General features: G+C 39.0%; 2 protein-coding genes across 2 annotated transcripts; both read left to right on the forward strand.

The window, feature by feature from the left end:
- The first annotated feature begins 1,707 nt into the window (after window positions 1-1,707).
- LOC149819735 (transcription elongation factor SPT6-like) lies at window positions 1,708-14,807 on the forward strand. The gene is made up of 17 exons (XM_089983897.1): window positions 1,708-1,893; window positions 3,827-3,922; window positions 4,162-4,291; window positions 4,441-4,528; window positions 4,604-4,760; window positions 4,982-5,114; window positions 5,291-5,558; window positions 6,955-7,143; window positions 7,231-7,341; window positions 7,464-7,832; window positions 7,909-8,016; window positions 8,132-8,932; window positions 10,137-10,269; window positions 10,346-11,529; window positions 11,744-11,953; window positions 13,026-13,524; window positions 13,948-14,807. Exons 1-17 carry the CDS (start codon window positions 1,860-1,862, stop codon window positions 14,421-14,423), a joined length of 4,986 nt encoding a protein of 1,661 aa, XP_089840023.1. The 5' UTR covers window positions 1,708-1,859; the 3' UTR covers window positions 14,424-14,807.
- Window positions 14,808-17,066: 2,259 nt separating this feature from the next.
- On the forward strand, window positions 17,067-21,243 carry LOC149819736 (nascent polypeptide-associated complex subunit alpha-like protein 1). Its single transcript, XM_089983898.1, has 4 exons — window positions 17,067-17,207; window positions 19,767-19,854; window positions 20,323-20,456; window positions 20,697-21,243. The coding sequence occupies exons 1-4, from the start codon at window positions 17,148-17,150 to the stop codon at window positions 21,027-21,029; spliced, it is 615 nt and encodes a 204-aa protein (XP_089840024.1). The 5' UTR covers window positions 17,067-17,147; the 3' UTR covers window positions 21,030-21,243.

Raw genomic sequence — 21,243 nt, forward strand, 5'->3', positions numbered from 1 at the left:
ATGCAGTTATAGGGTTTTATGAACTTTTGTTCATACTTGACACTGGTTCATAAGGTTCAAAACTGGTTCAGACCCTTAGATGACCGATTTGGGGCCATTTCAGACCGGTTCTGGGTATTTTCAGACTAGTTCTTACTTGAGGACCCCATGTTTTACCCATATGAGCTTGCTTTTGTCATTTTTCATGCTTTATAAAGTGTTTATTGTATGAAAAGCATGACTTATGCATATTAATTTATGTGTTATACGTTGGTTAAGTTATGCATGATGTTTTAGGCATGAATTATGACTAAATTCATGACAATTAGTTTATGCATATTAGTTGAAGCATGAACTTGTATTTTGTCATGAATATACATGCATTTACATGTGTGTATGAACATGCATTATAATACGAATATGCTTTCGGTAAAAGATCTTAATTGACAGATTCATGTAATCACCAAAGTGATCTGAGTCGTGTTGATTAAGAATTCTTTGGACCGTATTAAGATTTGTTATTATGATTGTGTGTGAGTTTATGAAACATCGATTCTACCCAAAGGTCGGTCGTTGTGTTTCAAATTCACAGATGGTGTAATAGTAGATGTATATTTCAGCCCATGAAGTATGTTCGTATCCAAAGGTACAATGCTGAATTGCCTCTGGTTATATAATCTGTTAGTTTCATCAACTGAAGTCAATTCCTTGAAAATTGAAGAGACGAAGAACTATGAGTATTATCGTTTTCACCAAAGTGAAACTATAATGGCTCAACTATGCTTGTCTCAGAAAATGTGAATAATAAGGGGTCTCATATTTACTTTTTCAATATGAATATCGTATAGAGCAATTTATCTTTCACTCATACAGAAAATAGAACGACTGTTCTGAAGGATGTCTATGAGAAGTGAGAGCGCTTAAAATGATGTCCATGAGAAGTGAGAGTGTTTGAATAATCTTAGCATATTGCTTTTGCAATCGCGAGTGACTCATAATATTTGAGGTGTCATCTCTCACTTCATTATGGGTCTTTGAGTTTAATTTAGCGATTTTTTATTAAAATTTTTTAGAATTTGATCTTTTTAATGGATCTATCTTAGATAAAAAAAAAACTTAAGAGTTTATATTGTTTCCTTATAAACACTCGGATTTTAAGGAGGTGAGGGAGTTGATGACTGAAAAATTATTGTTTTTCTTTGACTTTATGAAAATTTAAAAGTTTTTCTTTTGATTTCCACGTACAGTTTTATCATAAATCAAGCCCTATCCATTTACATCATGCTCTCTGCGGATAATCTCTGATGGGGTCACTGACACCCAAACCCTCATGGACCCCACCACTGAAAGGCACCTCACACACCCAATGAAAGTGGAACATGGGACGAAGGGGTCAACACATTTTCCCCAGACCTGCTAGCACTCGGGCCACCTGGGCTGATGGAGTCCAATCTATATTTAATATTGCATTTTCTTATTTAACTCTGAACCTGAGTAGGTAAGATAATATTCAAATTAGGTCAGATCTAGTAATGCCTACACGGGTTCCCAATCCGATCCGTTTACTTCTCAGGTTTTTGGAACCATGCGTGTCTTTGAAACATAAATTATAAAAACAGGGAACTAAATGAAATAACTGAAATATTGTACCAGTTTTTTGAAAATTTCTGATGTTTTTTCTTGTTCGAAAAATCGACAAACAAAATCTCTCTCTCTCTCTCTCTCTCTTAGGGTTCTTCTTTTCCCTCCTTCGCTCGCTGCCGGAGCTCAATTTTCCTATACATTAGGGATTTGGGGTCTCTGGTTCGGCCCTCTTCTTTGTCGTCAGGGTTTTCTTTCTTCGGTTTGTTGCTGATTTCGCTTCTTCAGCGTGTTGCAAAATGGGGGGAAGAAACGTGATCTCGGACGAGGAAGGTACGCGGGACAATCCCTATTAGCCCTCTTTCTTGGTTTATTTTTATGCATTTCTCTGTTCGTTTCATTCTCCATTAGTTCGTAGTTTCACCACCAGTGGTGATGCCGAAACCCCAGAACTCAAAACCCTAGGGCTTGTAAGCTCCTAAAAGCCACTAGGATTGGGGTAAGAGGTAGGGTTCATGGGAGAATTTCTTTATCTTCGCATTTCGTTGCAATTAAAATGGCGGGGTTGCGGATTCCACGACACTCTTGAATCTCCAGTGTTATTTGGGGTTTCCCCCCTTCATATATGCCTTTGTGTTGTGAGAAAATAAGGCCGGACCATTTGGGTGTGTTTTGGGTTTTTCATGCGCGGTTTTGATGTCGCTTGCTTTCCGCATGACCACTACTGTTTCTTCCCCAAGTTTTTTGGTGAGCTTAAATGGATTCTCCTTTGCATGGTAGTTTTATTACAACTACGAGGAACTTGATTGATTCTTCATCCAGAATTCAGAAGCCAATTTTTTATAAGCTCTCACCTGCTTCCCGAGTTTGGAGTTTAATAAGTCTCCGTCTCACTTAAGTCTGATTTCCCAACATCGTGTCGTGATGTTATTGGAATAATTGAACTTTCTTTGTAAAGTCTCCATTCCTTGGTAATCGGATCCCAAAGATCTATGAATTAGCTCGTGTTTCACTAACCAAGCGGATGAACGACCCCGCATCTTCTGGATCTCCCCCACATATTTGTCTTGAGCATTTGACATTGACGATGAAATGAAAAGGTGAGCTTTCTCCCAAACTGGTCCTTTTCACGTGCATATGTATGATTTGGGATATGGTTCCTTCTCGGGGAAAATGAATATGGACTTTATTATATCAGCATGGGGACATTAGCTTTAGTAACGAGTTTCACGAGCTTTCTTCTCTTCTAGATGCCCGCCATGAATTTTATTTCGTATTTGTTTATTCTTACCAAGTTTTGTTGTCCAAAGAAGTGTTATTCTTTGATTTCTTTTTGTACCTCTTAATTTTCTCAGTGTTATCCTTTCTTAGAGATTGCTTTTCTAGATCAACAATAAGTTCCAAGGTTCAAAATTTTTATTGTACCCTCTATTCTTTTGGCAAGGAGGTTTAAGTTCTTCATGCATGAATTGCAATTCAAATGTTATTTACTTTATTTTTGTGGCCTGAACTTTGTGGGCCATTCTATTACAATCTAAATTTATTAACATGCCAATTTTGTAATTTGAAGTTGGCTGTACTTCTCAATTATATTTGTTGAAATGGATTTTTTTGTGCATTCTAATGATGGACTGATAACTGATTTCAAGGTGCACTTCTATAAAGAATCAGTACTTTTTTTCCTCCTAATTGTTTCTTTTATTTTGCCTTTTTATTTACATATTTTGCTCCTTTTATGAACACCATAGATTTTGCATATATTTGGATGAATTTCTTCTGCTTTCGTATTCTTCTTCTGCTTTCATTTTGTTTCTCTGTTTTTTTTGTAGCGAGACTGTTTTGTCCTTGGGTTTATAATTGGCGTGTGATAGTTTAAAGTATCATCCTGTATTTTTTTTTGTAATTGTCCCTATATCACCTTTTTCTTTTAAATTTGTTTTTTGTTGTCATGATCCTTTGTTTTATAAGAGCTCTGGGTTTTGTTGTTCCCTGGTAATGCTAAAGTTTCTTTTGATGTGAGTGTTCAATGTTCATATTTGTGAGAAGAACATCCTGTTTTTGGTTTAAATGTGTGCCATCTTTAATTGTGTGTTCTTGTCGCTTTCCCAAATTTATTAATCTTTCGTGGCAAAGCTCCATCTTGTCCTTGTTTAGATTGGCAGATGCCAAATCTAATTGCTGCAAATAACATTCTCTACTTAAGAAATATCCTTCCATATAGAAAGAAAACATTTTTTCTTTATTTTTATTTTGACTTCATTAACAGATGAGTTTGAGGAAGAGGATGACATCCGTGGTGGTCATGATGCTGAAGCAGGAGATATTGATGCAAGAGATGAGGATGATGAAGAAGATGAAGAAGGTGAAATTTTATCTTTTATTACTTTATTCCTCTATTCCTCTATTCAAGTGTTGGTGTGATGTTTAGGTGCTTAATGCCTACATTTGGATTTTCCTAGAGGTCTCTAGATCTTGTGTTTTCAGATTTATTTATTATTTTACAAGTATGGATTTCACTTTCATAGTTTCATTTATTTGGTATTCCTGACTTTCTTCCTTGATTTTGAATATTCTTCTAAATTTACATGTAATAATGTACAGAAGAAGGACAAGATGAGTATGAGAAGGATGGGTTCATTGTCGATGATGTAGAGGAAGAGGAAGAGGAAGATCAAGAGGAAGAAGTGGGAGATCAGGAGTTGAGATTGAAGAAGAAGAAGAGAAGGAAAAGGTTTCTCAACCATCCCTCTTTCTCTTTCAGTAAAAATGCTTTGAACACCTTGTTTTTTGACTTTTTCCTTTTATGGAAATTTTTGCTTAAGCTAGTATATATCTGTAATTTTACTCTGGAAGATTCTTATTGGTTTTCTGCTGGTTTAGAGAGACTGAGGAAAATTATGAACTTGATGAAGACGATTATGAGTTGCTTCAGGAGGCCAATGTTACGGGATTTCATCGGCCCAAGCCTGTCAGTTTTATAATATGCTTATTAATTAGTTTCCTTTGGTTTAGTATGTCATTCACATGCCATGTATATATGCAGGGTAGCAAAAAGTTCAAGCGGCTAAAGAAAGCTGGTCGGGATAGTGAGCACGATCAGCGGTCTGGCTTTTCTGACGAAGAAGAAATCAATGAAATTGATCGAAGTGGTCGTACTGCTGAAGAAAAACTGAAGCGCAGGTTATTTGGTGATGATGAAGGTAACCCATCATGAGTGAGTGGTAGAAGTGAAAACAGTGATACCAAAAAAGAATCTCTCCCCCCCTCTCTCTCTCTCTATCACACACACACACACAAAGGTGCACACATGTAGACCACACACACAAACACACGGGTGCATGCACCAGCATATACACAGACTATCTTTTTTTAATTTGTTTTTTATTATGTCAATAAATGAATATGAGGATTGTGTCACTAGGGGTTCCACAGGATATTGCTGAGGAGGAGGAATTACCAGAAGATGTAGAAGAAGAAGATATCGGCGAAGAAGATGAAATGGCTGATTTTATTGTTGACGAAGAAGAAGTTGATGAGAATGGAGTCGTTATGAGGTATGCTTTGCGCGCCTTTACATACATACATACATACATACATACATACATACATACATACATACATACATACATACATAATCAAAGTGTTCTCTGCTTGCACGAGAGGTTTATGTTATTGCTGTCTATGCATATGTCTTGACTTACATGTTCAATTGTTGTGAATCATATATTAGAAAGAGGAGGCCAAAGAAGAAAATTTTGAGGCGGGCTCCAGGAGTCTCATCTTCTGCACTGCAAGAAGCTCATGATATATTTGGTGATGTTGATGAACTTCTTTTGCTTCGGAAGCAAGGACTTAGAAAGGGTGGCAGCTTTGATGACTCGGGTGATTGGAAAGAAAAAAGACTTGAGGATGAGTTTGAACCCAGTATTATTAAGGAGAAGTACTTGTCTGAGAAGGATAACCAGATTCGTGACAGGGATGTGCCCGAGAGGATTCAGGTACTCTCTTGTATTAAATAGTTATTTGCAACATTAGAATGAAACCTGTGGACATCTCACCAGCTAAGTTTAACATTCTGTATACTCATTAAAATTGTGGCAAGTTGTAAGACATTTGAGTTGGAGACATTTTATTCTCTTGGAGCGTGTTTTGAAAGTGAGAAAGTAAAGTGTTTCATATGAAAGTTTACTCTTTCTCACCAAAGTTATTTTTCATAGTAAAACATCATTTCGAAGACAACAGAAAACTTGGCCATTATATTATTTTTGTACAAATGAATCACTTAAACATGGTGAAAAATAAACCTGATAAGATAGATCATGTCCACCTTGCCTTGGTGCAAGACAATTTTCGGAAATTGATTCATATGAACTGAAACTGAGTCATGAGTTTCAACTCCTATGCAAATCAGTTTTATTTGAAATTGATCACACCTTCCAAATGTATCCTTGGTAGCATCAGATGCGAATGTGTGTTATAGCTTACGAAGCTTTTCAAGTTGAGTGTCCCAGGCTGGCCATTTCAGGTTGTGGCCGATTGTCTGAATTTTTGGTTTCAGCTAAGTTTGTTTTGTGAACTGAAAGTGCTATATTAAGGGGACTATTCACAATGTGGTATTGGGCTATTTATTGTTTCTAATTAATGTAGCTAATTACATGTTACTCAAACATTCACTTGGAATCTTTGCAGATACCATTTGATTTATGTTAATTATACTTATTAAGCTGGGACTTATATTAGTGTCAAAATGAATAAGTTGCACGTGAATAATCACCTAGTTTTCAGCTTGGACTTTCGTTATTGTCTAAGCTTATCATTCAAGACTACTAGACTAGTAACAGGATAACTGAGAACACACCTTGTCTGTGCTATCGTACATCCATTTGTGCTAATTCAGGGTGTTCTAGGAATTAATAAAAAGTTAAAAAAGACATTTTGGCGAAAAAGCTGATGTACCTATACATCTACTTTGTTTTCCACTCAAAAAGTGGGTCCCCAAATTATTTTACTTTTCTTTTAACTGCAGATGCACCAACAACTCAGCCCTCATCATTTTACCTTTTTCCTGAACTGCAATGTGTCTTGTAGGAACTAGTTGGACGGGTGTATATCTGTCTGTATTCTCTTAGCCCATGTCAGTGACCTAATTTCTGAGTTTCAGCCAGTGGCTTGGTGCTAAGTTGGCTTTCTTCAAGGGCATGGGACTTGGTGACCTATCTCAAGTTGTTTTTGTTGGTAGAGTCTCTCAGGGAAACAAGAAAATGGTTAGAAGCTTTGGTGGTAGAGGGCCATCTAACTTGTGACTTAGCCAAGTCCCAAGTCAGATTGCAGATTTTGAACTTCCGATTGTGATGGCATTCTCATAATTTTAACCAATGGCTTGTTAACCTGCAGTTATTTGAAGAAATGGTTGGTTCTGTTCCTGAAGATGATGAGAACATACAGGCAGAGGCTGCTTGGATTCTGAGTCAGCTAACGGGCTCTGCAATTTCTCGTCTGTTTGGGGAGCATGTTGCAATCCCTGAGATTGACAGAGAGGACATCGCCAATGTTCTGGGGATGCTACATGTACAGAAGTTTGAGGTGAGCTTTAAAGTTGCGGAGTCTCAGATGCAAGGCAATGCTGTTGTTTTGGTTATGATGAGTATATGATTGGCTTTTCTATTTCAGATTCCTTTTATTGCTATGTATCGGAAGGAGCTATGTCTCAGCCTGTTAAAAGACCCAGATGAAGATTCTGCAGGGGCTGAAGGCAGTAGACCTCATTTGAAGTGTCATAAGGTGATTGTCTTGCTCTTTAGAGCTAACAGCTACCTGCTTGCAAAACGTTAGGCATGAACTGATTTTCTGGCTCTTGAACCAGTTCGTTTATGTGCTCACATGGTAGCAAGTATTATGTGCAGATGCTCTGGGCTGTTCATAACTTGGATAAAAAGTGGCTTCTTCTTCAAAAGAGGAAGAATTCTCTACAGTTATATTACAAGAAACGAGCATATGAAGAATCTAGTGCTGATCCATCTAAAAAGAAACTTCTTGAGTCGCTTGTCGATATGCTTAAGAATGCGGATTCTGAGAGAGTGGTTGATGACATTGATCTGAAGTTTAACTTGCACTTCCCTTCTGATGAAGTGGATACAGAGGAAGGACAGTTCAAGAGACCAAAGAGAAAATCTTTCTATAGTATTTGCCGCAAGGCTGGCCTTGGTGATGCAGCAAGCATGTTTGGGCTCAGTCCGGAGAAATTTGGGAAACGCCTTGAACTGGAAGAGATGGTATGAATTCCTTTATGCCTAGGAATTATTTTTCAATTGCAGAGTATGTTGATAAGCTCACTTAAACCATTTGCAGGGTGAGGAAGTGGTTGATTCCAGGGAAACGCCTGAGGAAGTGGCATTAAAATTCCAGTGCAGAGAGTTTGAGACTCCTCAAGACGTCCTCAAAGGTGCCAGGCACATGGTATGGATAACATATTTGTCTTTATTTCTCTTGCATAATGTATTTCTAGACTTCTTGTATCCTGGTGTAATTGAATTCTTATGTTTCTGTCTGCATTTTTTCTTCTTTTTGTTAGGCTGCTGTGGAGATTAGTTGTGAACCATCTGTTCGGAAGCACGTTCGTGATCTGTATGTTGAACATGCTTTAGTCTCCTCGAGGCCCACTAATGAGGGGAGTGCAGTTATAGATTCTTTCCACCCCCTTTCAGGTGTAAAATGGTTGCGTGACAAGCCTGTCTCTGAATTTCATGATGCGCAATGGCTCCTTATCCAAAAGGCTGAAGAGGAGAAACTTCTTCAAGTTACTATAAGACACCCTGATATTGCTAAACTAGAGCAACAATTTTATGAGAACTATCTTAGTGATAGCGTTAGTAGATGTGCACAGCTTTGGAATGAACAACGCAAATTGATCGTTAAGGATGCTTTGTTTGGCTTCCTCCTTCCATCAATGGAAAAAGAAACTCGATCACTGTTGTCTTCTAGAGCTAAGAGCTGGTTATTCTTGGATTATGGGAGACAGTTGTGGAGTAAGGTATCCGTAGCACCATATAAACGTAAAGGCAATGAGGCCCGGGCCACAGATAATGATGATGATGTTGGTTCTGTTGAGGAGTGTGCACCTCAAGTTATGGCTTGCTGCTGGGGTCCTGGGAAACCAGCCACAACATTTGTAATGTTAGATTCGTCAGGTGAAGTTCTTGATGTGTTGTATACTGGTTTTCTTAGCATTCGCTCTCAGAGTGCCAGTCATCAGCAACGCAAGAAAATGGACCAAGAACGTGTTTTGAAGTTTATGACTGAACACAAACCAGATGTCGTTGTTCTGGGAGCTGTAAATTTGTCCTGTCCACGTCTGAAGGATGATATTTTTGAGGTACACACTAAAACAACACAATAAGCTAGATATATTCAATTTCAATTAAAAAATTGAAACTGAATAAAATATAAACAAGTCCTGAACATTGTTATTGATGAAATATTTTGAACAAGCATGTAGAGTGGGCCTGTATATGTTTAAGTATTCCTTCGTGATGGCTTTGGTTATCTACATCAGTACTTTATTCTGTGTTATCTGTCTTTGTTTCATTTCTCTAAACAGTTTATTTAATTTGCCTGGAAGAGTTTCATTATCAACTTCGGCTTCATTAAAGGCTTATTGAATGTGAGGTTGGGAAGTTCTTGACCAATGTCCCCCCAAGATACGTTTCTTAGACAGGCAGTTAAAAACCAAGATTTAGGTGCATGCCTATCCAATACAAAAAGTTGTGACATGTAGGTTTATAAGCCAGTGCTAACATGGTTACATGTAGGGACCCAAGGTACCTGCGTTGACGTCGCTACAAGTTGGGTTGGACCTTGCTCTGAACTGAGGCTGATACCCAATGTCCCATTTCTTCATCCATTCACAAAAAGCAACCTTAACATATTTATGATTATGTTTCAAAAGCGTGATTGATCTTAAAATCTTTCAGTTTGCCTTTGTTTAGTCAAACAAAGTGACTAAGGCACAAAAATATGATATAAGATGAATTGTTTTAGAAAAACAACAAAAAATATATATAGCCATCCCCCATGCCTTTAGAAATCCTTGTGTCATACCCTTTCTGCCTGTACCCATACCTATGTCACAGCTCTTTTCCTATTTCCTTCATATTTTAAAGCTGGGAAAGGCATGAACGATATGCGTTGCTCCCTATAGGAGTTCCTTTGGATTGTTTGAGCTTTTCTGGAGTAAATTAACGTTCATTGTATTTCTGGACAGAAAACAGTGAAAATTGTTCTGGAAATATGGCTTATTTGTTGAACTGGTCTAGAGCTACTAGCTATTAGCCATAGAAACATACCAGTTAATATCCTCGGCAAGTCGGCATGCTTATTGGAGAAAAGAGAACCTTCTCCAATTATAAGATATTTTAGGCCAAGTTATTCATGGGATTCATTACATTTCGTTGAACATAGAATATTTTTAGCTTTCCAAGTTGCTGATGATTTGATCCTTGCATACAAGCAAGAGTTCTAGTCAGGGTTCGTTTCTCAAGCATCTGATAAGTTAATATTTCATGGCTTGTTTTGTTCAGATAATTTTTAAAATTGTTGAGGATTATCCCCATGATGTAGTGGATGAGCTAAGTGTCGTTTATGGCGATGAGTCCTTGCCTCGTCTGTATGAAAATTCACGGGTTTCCCTGGATCAATTGCCTGGACAGCAGGGTAACTTTCTAATCTTTTTCAAATTAATAAGAGCTGAATTTATTGTTTAGTAGTTGAAGTGTTTCTTCTTTTGCAGGTATTGTGAGGCGTGCTGTTGCTCTTGGTCGTTACTTGCAAAGCCCTCTGGCCATGATTGCCACACTTTGTGGTTCAGGGAGAGAAATATTATCTTGGAAGCTCAATCCTCTGGAGAACTACCTTACTCCTGATGAGAAGTACGAGATGATTGAGCAGGTGATGGTCGACGTCACCAATCAAGTGGGTATTGATGTAAACTTGGCTGCTTGCCATGAATGGCTTTTTTCTCCTCTACAATTTGTCTCAGGCCTTGGCCCCAGAAAGGCATCTTCATTGCAGCGTGCCGTTGTGGGAGCTGGGCGTATTTGTAGTAGAAAAGAGATTCCAATGAATTTGGGAGTCCTTAAGCGGAATGTGTTCATGAATGCTGCTGGCTTTTTGCGTGTCCGAGGTAGTGGCCAAGCTTCCCTTGGAAGTCATGTGTTGGACTTGCTGGATGACACAAGAATTCATCCAGAATCATATGATCTTGCACGAAAAATGGCAAAGGATGTCTACGCAGAAGATACGAATCAGGATATTAATGATATGGACGAAGACACACAAGAAATGGCAATTGAGCATGTCAGGGGAAAACCAGAATTGCTAAAATTACTTGATATTGATGAATATAGTACAAGCATTGAGTTACATCTTGGAACTAGCAAAAGAGAGACTCTATATGATATAAAAATGGAGTTGCTACATGGATTCCTGGACTGGCGTACTGCTTATAGAGAACCCACTCAGGACGAGGAATTCTATATGATTTCTGGAGAAACTGAAGATACTCTTGCTGAAGGAAGAATTGTCCAGGCAACCGTTCGAAGAGTGCAAGGCCAACGCATATTTTGTGAACTTGAATCGGGTTTGCTAGGCTTGATTTCAAAGGAAGATTTCTCAGATGATCGGGATGTTGAACTGACTGAGAGGGTAACTGAGGGCAGCATACTCACATGCAAAGTTAAATTCATCCGGAATGACAGATACCAGGCTATACTTACCTGCAAAGGAAGTGACTTGAGAAACAACCGGTTGCAAAACCGGCATAACAGGGATCCATATTATGCAGAAGATGAAAACAGTCTCCAAAATGATCTGGATAAAGCTCGCAAGGAGAAGGAGCTCGCAAAGAAATCGTTCAAACCGAGAATGATAGTTCATCCTCGTTTCCAAAATGTTACAGCTGATGAAGCTATTATGGTATGCATATATGCATATATACATGCACACATTTATGTGCGTGCATGCACATGCACAGTTCTACTGATTTCTTTTCTTCTTTCCTAGTCAATTGACTCATGGATCCCCAGTCCCAGCTTATATCTGATTTTCAAGAATTAACTTTGTTCCTGGAGTTATAGGATACTTAGCTTTTCATATTAACTGTCATTTCATTGTCAATTGTGGCTTGCAGTTCCTTTCAGACAAGGAAGCTGGTGAAAGCATTATTCGCCCTAGTTCTAGGGGGCCACAATATTTAACATTGACTTTGAAAGTCCATGATGGAGTATATGCTCATAAAGACATTATTGAAGGTGACAAAGACCACAAGGATATTACTAGCCTGCTTCGTCTTGGGAAAACATTAAAAATTGGCGAAGATACTTTTGAGGACTTGGATGAGGTTGGTACACATTCCATTTCTCTCTGCCTCTACACTTGTTACTGGTGCTGCTTTGGGATATGAGTGTCCACTTCACAGTGTATCATATAGAGATGATTTTGAGTTTTTGAATGTTCCCCCAAGAAATGCGACAAAATCAGGTCTTGCGTTTTTAGTACCCACTAGGAAAACCAAAAGTATTCTGTAACAATAGATGTTGCTTTTTTTCTAATTTGTGGGAAGTATGATTCCTTTTCCCCCCCTTTTCATGAGACACTAATTGATAAGAGTTTTGGAAGTTGCATAAACTCTTTCAGGTTTTTCTCTAGTTATTGTTTCTTTATCTTAAAACTTGTTCATATTTTGGATGTCATACTGGAACAGGGGCCAAATAACCCTTCTTTCAGTAATAAACTCTGAACGTCTTTATGCTCTCACATGAGATTGTGAAAAAATTATTTCCTTTTGTAAGGAATTTCTTTTGTGCTCGTTTTCTCATGAGGATGGCATGTGTATTGGTGTTTAACCAAGGGAGATGGAATTCTTGAGGATGGGGTGAGAGGGAGTCACTCCCATTTGGTGAAAAGAATCATATAAAGAGTTTTGCACAAAAAGTATCCTTGTTTCCATCTCTTGTGGTATTGAGGATTCCCATTTAATATCAGTATAGAAAGATGGATATGATTGGAACACTTATTGCACCAGAAACTTCAAGCAAGCAACAACACAAGGGTCCATGGAGCCCTTGTGGGATCTGTGTACTTTTTTCTTGGCAAGCTATAAGCATGGCTTCTGTTTCTTGTATTATGATCTTATACTGTAGCCTTGAATGCTTCATCCAGTAGCGAAGACATTAGAAACTCTTCCTGCAGAAGTGGATTTGGCCGTGTGGGGAGGTGGATTTGGTTATCAGTTTTGGACCTGGTTAGCAGTGGATTGAAAAGGGTTTTAGATTCGGGAAATGATAATTCTTGTCTTGATCTTTAATTATTTCAGCACTGGCGAACTAAACTTATGTTTCTCTCTCTCATGTTTTTCCTTTATTCAATAAGTTGATCACTTTTTTTTTGGCACCACGCTCATTTGCTTACAGGTCATGGATAGATATGTTGACCCTTTAGTAGCCAACCTCAGGACGATGCTTGGTTACCGCAAGTTCAGGAGGGGCTCCAAGACAGAAGTTGATGACCTTTTAAGAATGGAGAAGTCTGAGAACCCCATGCGAATAGTTTACTGCTTTGGGGTCTCACAGGAGCATCCTGGGACCTTCATTTTATCTTATATACGCAGCACTAACCCTCATCATGAATACATTGGTCTCTATCCAAAGGGTTTTAAGTTCAGGTCCAAGATGTTTGAAAGCCTAGACAGGTTGGTGTCGTATTTTCAGAAGCATATTGATGATCTGCAGCATGGTAGTGTCCCACCTATTCGTTCAGTGGCTGCAATGGTTCCAATGAGAAGCCCAGCGAGTGGAGGAGGTTCGGTTGCCAGTGGTTGGGGTGGTTCCACAACCAACAGCGGGGATACTGGTTGGAGGACGCGAGGTCATTCAGATAGGGATAGATCTTCAACACCTGCTTCACGAACAGGTATTTGGATTATGTACATGTGGCCTTCATGGGTTGTCTTATATGACTAGAATGTGGATGGAGCATCATTGAATTTAAAAATTTCCCCCCGTGTCTTGTGATAGAAGTCGTAATTTCTTTCTTGTTGAGTTTCTCTTGAGTTCATCTTTTGATCCTCAGTTACGATGATATCAAAGCTCTGATTGAAAGATCAGAGCCGATTTAATATTTTTGCTGTTTAGATTTCTTTGTTATATGTTTATACTTTGTGAAGTCATCTAAATTCTTCAAAAAGATTGCACGTTTGCACTTGGAAGCTGTAGAAGGTCTTTACTTGCTTAAGAGTTCAATACTGTTCTTTGTGGGCATATCTTTTTTTCTTTTCGGCCAAAAGTCAGTCTCTTAAGTCTGAATTCGTATTTCTTTTCACTTTTGCACTGGCAGGTAGAAGTGATTACAGGAATGGAAATAGTCGAGATGGGCATCCGAGTGGGTTGCCCAGGCCATATGGGAATGATCGGGGGCATGGCGGGCGTGAAGGAAGGGGAGGCAGAGGTCACCACAATGGACATGATTCTTTTACTTCCAAGTGGGGCCAAAGCTCAGATTCAAAGGATGGTGGAGGTGGTGGTTGGGATAGCACTGGTGGCTGGGGCAGTGGCGGTGGTGAGTGGGAACCCACAGGCTCGAAAAGTCTCTCAGCTCCACCGGGTTCAGGCCCTGATGTTGGCAATGAAGGTTGGGAGGCTACCAAAAAGATGGGCACGTTGACTGTTACAGATTCGGCACAAGACATGCCGAATGGTGGGAATGGTTTGTCAACTGGCGGTGGAGGCAATGGTGCTGGTGCTGGTGGGTGGGGTGGAGGTGGAGGTGGTGGAAGATGGGCTGGTGATCCTGATGTGCCTGGTGGATGGTAAACATGATTGATTTGATAACTTCTCTTTTCCCTGTTCCTCGTCAAACATGCTACGTGTTTTGGCTGAAAAATCCATTTTGCATAAGCGGGAGGCATACCCACGGAGTTGAATGATGGTTGTACGGCTCCTACTATGTTGTAGGGTAAGCCTCTGCCGTTCATCATGTGCTTCTGGATGCATCTTTTGAGATTTCCCTCTCTTTGTTCATATGGAAAATTTTCAATTTTTGCCCCCTTCATATGATGGCAAATATTGCACTCCCCTGCTTGAAATGTAAATGATCAGCCTTGGGATGATGTATTATTGTAGTTTGTTCCTTTAACGGGTGCTTGAATACTTGTAATCCAATATAACAAAGAATGCTAGAAAGTAGACTTTGCTCTCTCTCTCTCTCTCTCTTCTTCACAGTAAAAAGATTGTGCAGATCGCATCTTTATGGTCAGGTTCAGAAAACATTCAATGCCAACAATATTCTCAGTGTTTCCATGGGGGCATGCTTTGGAACATAGTGCTGAAAAAACAGTCTTGGAGTTCACTCTTTTGTCTCAGATGCTGAGACAAGGGCTCCGCACATCTGGTTGGTGGATTGGCTTAAGGCGATCAAGCTGAAGGACATCGAAAGTCTGATACTCTGGCCATGTCTATTACTTGCAATGCCGAAGCAGCAGGTTCCTTGGGCGAGAGAGATGGCTATATGTCAGGATATCATTTTATCCTGGGTCTCGACCTGAACTTGGGTTTCGCAAATTGGTCAAGAATCTGCTTATCAAGGCATTGGAGAAAATGACTTTTTGTTTCGATGCTGGAGCTTGCATCTGGAGGTATGCACACACATCCTGTGCTTTGGTGCTCAAAATTGAACAGTTTTCTAATCCACAGCCAACATGAACAAGAAAAGGTGCCATATTCCCACTTCAATTATCCCAACTCAGTTATCAAAGGATGCTTAAGGGTGTGTTTGGGTTTGGGGATTGGATGGAATTGGAATCCAACCCACCAAAATTCTTCCAATAATGGCATATGGAAATATAATTTTCATAGGAATTCGAAGTCCAAATATACCCAATTCTACAAACCCAAACACATCCTAAGCGTGTTCTGGATACTTAATAATTGGAAGTTAGGGCTTTGATTCAATAGAACTTAGGGTTTGAATGGGATGATTCATGCCAGGCCGATCTCATAAGACAGGATTTGGGTGTCCTAAATAATCAGATCCGTTTCCAATAGCTGACATTATGCCCTTGACTACTCATCAGTCATTGATACTGTGGATATATATGGTAAAAATAAAAATAGAGAGAAAAATACCGTGATACTTTTTAAATAAAAAGGTTCAAAAATATTGAGGTGATATCATAATGCACTCTCTATATATTTTGAGAATATTCTCATTTCTATAATTCAAACCTGACCTATATTTCTTAATTTTTATATTTAAAAGGCCTTTTGCAATTTCTTCGTCTTGTTGCAAAAATGTTATTAAATCTTTTTGTTGTTTTTGATATTTTTAATGCTGATATTTTATCAAAATTGTCATGATTTATAAAACCTTAATTGCTTCTCCAAGAAAATTGCGGAGACCAATACTCGTGACAAACACACATGCGAGCGTGTGTACCCACACAAGGTTTACATCTCAACTAAAATGTGGATCTCATATCTCCTTTTATCGGGATGTATTAGATGTCTAGTGTTTGTTTACACCTGCTTGCCTGTTCTCAAAATCTCCTTTTAAGGGAGCGTTAGTTTGATGATCTTTCCTATGAAAGAGGCTCTCTTTCGTAGTAAATATAGTTTTTTTCTTAGAAAGTGTGAAACAAACAGTGGTGGGACCCGCATAATAAATGCAAAAAAAAACCAGCTTTCCTGTCAAAATGGTTACCAGTGCTCCCATGGGAAGCACTTTCCTATTGAAGTAGTCCTTTCAAAGTATAGAAGCTTCCATTGGGCGAGAGTGCAATGGGGCGTTTGTTACACCCACACTCATGAGAAGCCACTTTCTCTTGAAAGGGACGCCTAAAGAGGAAATGTGTTCTTCCATGGGAGATGTGTGAACCTATTTTGATAGGAAAGATGACACTTACGTTGCCCGGCCAGCCATTTTCATATGAAATAGCTTCCCTTGGGGGGTTGAGGAATAAGAAGGGGCCCTGGGAAAACCCTTCTCCACATTAAAGGCCAATGTGGGGATTTTTCTAGCCGCAAGCCCTTTCTCACATGCTGAAACGAAAAACTCTTTCATTCCTATGGGAGGGAAGACCCGTTGATGGGAAAAAAACACGCAGTCTCTAAAAACTTCTGCCAGGATGGCTTTACCATAGAAATCCATTCACATGGTTAGAGGCGCGAAATTGATTTTTCATACGATGAGAAGGAAAAGCTGAGGCTCACAACCGTCAATGTGGACCTTTCTTTTCCCATTGATGTGGTGTCTGCTTCATCAATTGCGGGGAAAAGTAGCGAATTTCCTGTCAGCATGGCATTTTCCCATGAAAATGCCTTGAAAGAAACAGGCCCTAAGAAACATAACAGATGAAAGGCAAGGCGCCTTTATGGCAAGTTCGTAATTCCTGTATTAAAGAAGGGTACTTTGAGCAAGAGAAAGAAGAGCTAGGGTATACTTTTGTAAACCCCAAAAAGCGGTGCTCTCTCTCTCTCTCTCTCTCTCTCTCTCTCTCTCTCTAGGGTTTCAGTTCTCTGTGAAAGGGACCGAGGGCCACCATGACTCAGAAGACTCAAGAAGAGCTTCTCGCTACTCATCTCGAACAGCAGAAGCTTGATGTAAGGTTTTTTCTTTTGCCCCCCACTTCTTTTGGGGTTTGTAGAGGTTTATCATTGTTTTAAGGTTTTTGGGTGCCTGAGAGTTTCTCTTATATTATGTAAATTTGTCGACTTTTAAGGGTTTCGGATGCTGTGGTGTTTCTTTTGCATTATTCTTTTTTTTGCTGAATCAATGTCGTTAAAATCTTAAGTTTTTCCATCTTTTATCGAATACTTTTTTTTTTACCGATTCTTTGGGGTTTTGGGGTGCTTCCTAATTGTGGCGTGCTCTTGCTTTTTTATGTCAAATCGTCGGAAATTTCGGCATCTTTTGCGAATGGGATTCGTTCAGAATGCTATAGCATCTACTTTATCCCCCTTATTTATGTTTGATTTTGAAGTTTATGTGGTTTGATCTTTAATTTCTTCTCACTCCAATTCGTTTGATGCTCTCTCTCTCTCTCTCTATTTCTTGGTTTTGGTGGTGATTCTTGTTCTGTGAATTCAAGGTTTTGGTGGTGGTCTATGGTCTTTGATGCTGATAATATTTGTTCTTTCTCTTTTCTTGTCCTATATGTCGTAGCTGCCATATTCTGCAAAGGTAATGGCGTGCACTAAATGTTTAAAGACTGCTTGCCTGTTCATGATATCCCTGAGCCGTGGGCAGATGCGACATTGTGCATTCTAGACTTGAGATGCGTGACAGACACTCAGGATTGTCAGATAGCATCTATAGAACATGTTTTCTTTACAAGAAATTTTGTTAGTATATTTGCAATTCTTAATCTTGAATCTTTTCCTCATAATTTCTGAATTGTTTGTGACAACTTCGGATACATTTCTATCTTTCTTTCAATGGGCCTGTAGACCTAATTCAAAATGGATTTTTTCACTGCCTGTACAGATGCTTCAGTTGTTTGTAAAAAGATCATGCTGTGGGTATTTCTCAAGATGTTTTAATCGATTTCTTTTAGTAGCTTCAAAACATTCTTTTAGGACTTGCACTTCATCCTTTTAGGTTTTCAATGGCCAAAAATGTCACTTTGGTTTTCTTTTGAACTCTGTTAAGTGGAAACTCTGCTTGGTCTTGAATATGATAGCTGGATGGTTAGGTTGAATATCATAACCGAGGTGTCATGTTCGAAATTCATGGGTTTTATCCCCCAGCTTGCCTATCGAGAAAAGGTAAAAACAAGATGAGACCATACTTGCATCAAACCTGGTGGCTGTCATTACCACCTACGTCAAGGTCATTATCAACTTCTGCATGGCTGCATACTAGCATTCATAGTACTTGTATTAATGTGAGATGTGGACCTGGTGTTTTTTATCTAACTATTTCATCATCTACAACCTTATGACTGAGTGGAACTATAACGGGGTTTCTAGTTGTTGCACCCACAGTGCTTCTTGACTGTGTCGTCTGCTACTACTGTATGAAAATCAACATCTTTTTCTTCACATTTTCTTAAAGTTTATATCTGATTGGTTTTAGCATGATCTGAGAGGAATCTGATGGTCCCCTCCCTGACATCTTCCTCAGAGTGTCAATGTTCACCAGTTGGCACTGATACATCATGAACTGAGCGGGTTAAAAAATCATTGAATTTTTCAATTTTATGATGAGGTCCAGTGTTATATTTGAGTATATGCGTTCTATCTATCCCATGCAAAATGAAACTCCCTCTATACTGATTTAAATACATGATGATTGTCTGATTTAATCTATTCCATGGCGAGCTGCTTCCATAAGAAACTGTTTTTCAGCTTGTTGTCACCTTGTTTATTGGCATTTATGGTCCGATGAGTGGTTTGTGCACAACATGGATCATTTTCTGTTGATCTCATTCTTTGCACTTATTCTTGGTGTATTCCATGCTTTATATGAACTTTGAAATTGTTAACCAAGAAAGGGACATGGTGTCTCTCTAGCTGAGCAATTTGTTACATTTAGTGGCATGAAGTTATAAGTTGATGAATACTGACTTGCCACATCTTACTCTCAATTGTCTGATAGAGTGGCTGTGTTTGGTTGATTATGTGTATACCCTGTGATGGGAATGGGAGATTGGCTAAATCGGGTGGAAACATGGAGTTAATTTCCATATGTAGCATTCAACACAAATTAGGGCATAAGAGTTGGTATGGTATACCAATTCCATTTTTTGTTGTTTAGCCTCAAACATTATGATATTTTCTATGTTGTTCTTTCATGCAACCTTGTAGCAACATATATTGGCCCACAATAAGAGGTTGGAATGCTGCTTGATTCATTCAACATGATTTTATACATAATTCTTAGATTAAACTGTTAATATTTATTTATTTATTTTGTTTATTTTTTTTGTTACACTCTTATTCAAATTCAGGGTTTTGATAATCTTGAATTGATTACTTGTTTTTGTTAATCATGGAGATGAATGCTTAGCCTGGTTTGGCCATATCAATTGCTTATGTTGGTCATTTTGATAGATTCCTTTTCCATTGTGTGTGTGTGCTGGTCATTCTTGTGGAAGGATGTGCACCTTGAGGTTGGACCATCAGTGATCATAACTAGTTTGAGAAACTCTTTCTATGCAGTCAGAGGAGCCTGTTGTCGAGGATGACGACGATGAGGATGACGACGATGACGATGATGAAGATGATGAGAAAGATGAACATGTTGAAGGTAGTACCTTCACGTCATGCATTACACAGACCCCTATGTCTTTTGAGATTCATGCAGGCATCTCTTGATGCATCTTTGTCAGTTCCTAGCTGATGGCACATGCATGTGAGTTAATTAAGAAGGCATGTTGGTGTCTGTGTGGAGGGCATGCACTGGCATGTGAGTTTTTGTTCTCAAAACCATATAATTCATGCTATATCAATTAAGATGGTCAATATATTGGAATGCATCCCCTTCTGAGTCATGTCAATTATCTGCTGTGTTGAATTTATGTGAGTCCATGTGTGCATTTTGGTCCAAATACTGGCTAAGATAAGTTGCTGTTGTTTTTTTGTTCGTCTCCATGTTCTTGTGAAACATTTTATCTGAGCTATCAATATGTTTCCTCTCTCTCTGCTTATGTCTGTTTCTGCACCTATAGCAACCTAACATGCATGCCTGAGAGTTATCTTTCTTCTATATACACAGGACAACAGGAAGGTGATGCAAACAGCAGGTCTAAGCAAAGCAGAAGCGAGAAAAAGAGCCGCAAAGCTATGTTGAAGCTTGGCATGAGGCCTGTTCTAGGAGTCAGTCGAGTCACAATCAAGAAGAGCAAAAATGTTGGTTCAATTCTCCATCCTCTGATCCATTATTTCCAGTCTTTGTGTTCTCTGATAAAATAGGCCTTTCTAGGTTTGCCTGATTTAGTAGGTTGAGTCTAGAATTGGGTCTGACGTGGATAGGTTGGGCCAGAGATAGTGATTCCTTTTTTTTTTTCCTTCTCCCGAGTTGGTGAGATATATTTCAACTTTTTTAAGGCTTTCCAGGTTTTATCTAAGTGTTTGCTTATGGCATTGCAGATTTTGTTTGTTATTTCAAAACCTGATGTCTTCAAGTGCCCAGCTTCAGATACCTACGTTATATTTGGGGGGGCCAAAATAGATGATTTGAGTTCTCAGTTGCAAACACAAGCTGCAGAACAATTCAAAGCTCCCGATTTGAGCCATGTGATCTCCAAGCCAGAATCTTCGGCCACTGTGCAAGATGATGAAGAAGTCGATGAAACTGGAGTTGAGCCCAAGGACATTGAGCTTGTGATGACTCAGGCAGGGGTGTCGAGGGCCAAGGCTGTCAAGGCTCTCAAAGCGGCTGATGGTGACATTGTTACCGCGATTATGGAATTGACAAACTAAGGGAAACTTAGATAGGAGGTCGTTTTTTTTCAATTAAGAACTGCCTTTATCTCATCTTCCATTCTCGTTTTTCAGCTGAAGATTTGACTTTGCTTCATTATTTTTAATATAATTTTGCTAGTTCAATTTGTTTCATTATGTATGAGTGTTCACTTCTGGATTCTGTTAATCATCGCATCGAAGTTTCTAATGGAAGAGAGAATAGTTGGTCTTC

The sequence above is a fragment of the Nuphar pumila genome, chromosome 12 (assembly GCF_984573655.1).
Source record: "Nuphar pumila chromosome 12, dmNupPumi1.hap1.1, whole genome shotgun sequence".
Classification (NCBI taxonomy): domain Eukaryota; kingdom Viridiplantae; phylum Streptophyta; class Magnoliopsida; order Nymphaeales; family Nymphaeaceae; genus Nuphar; species Nuphar pumila.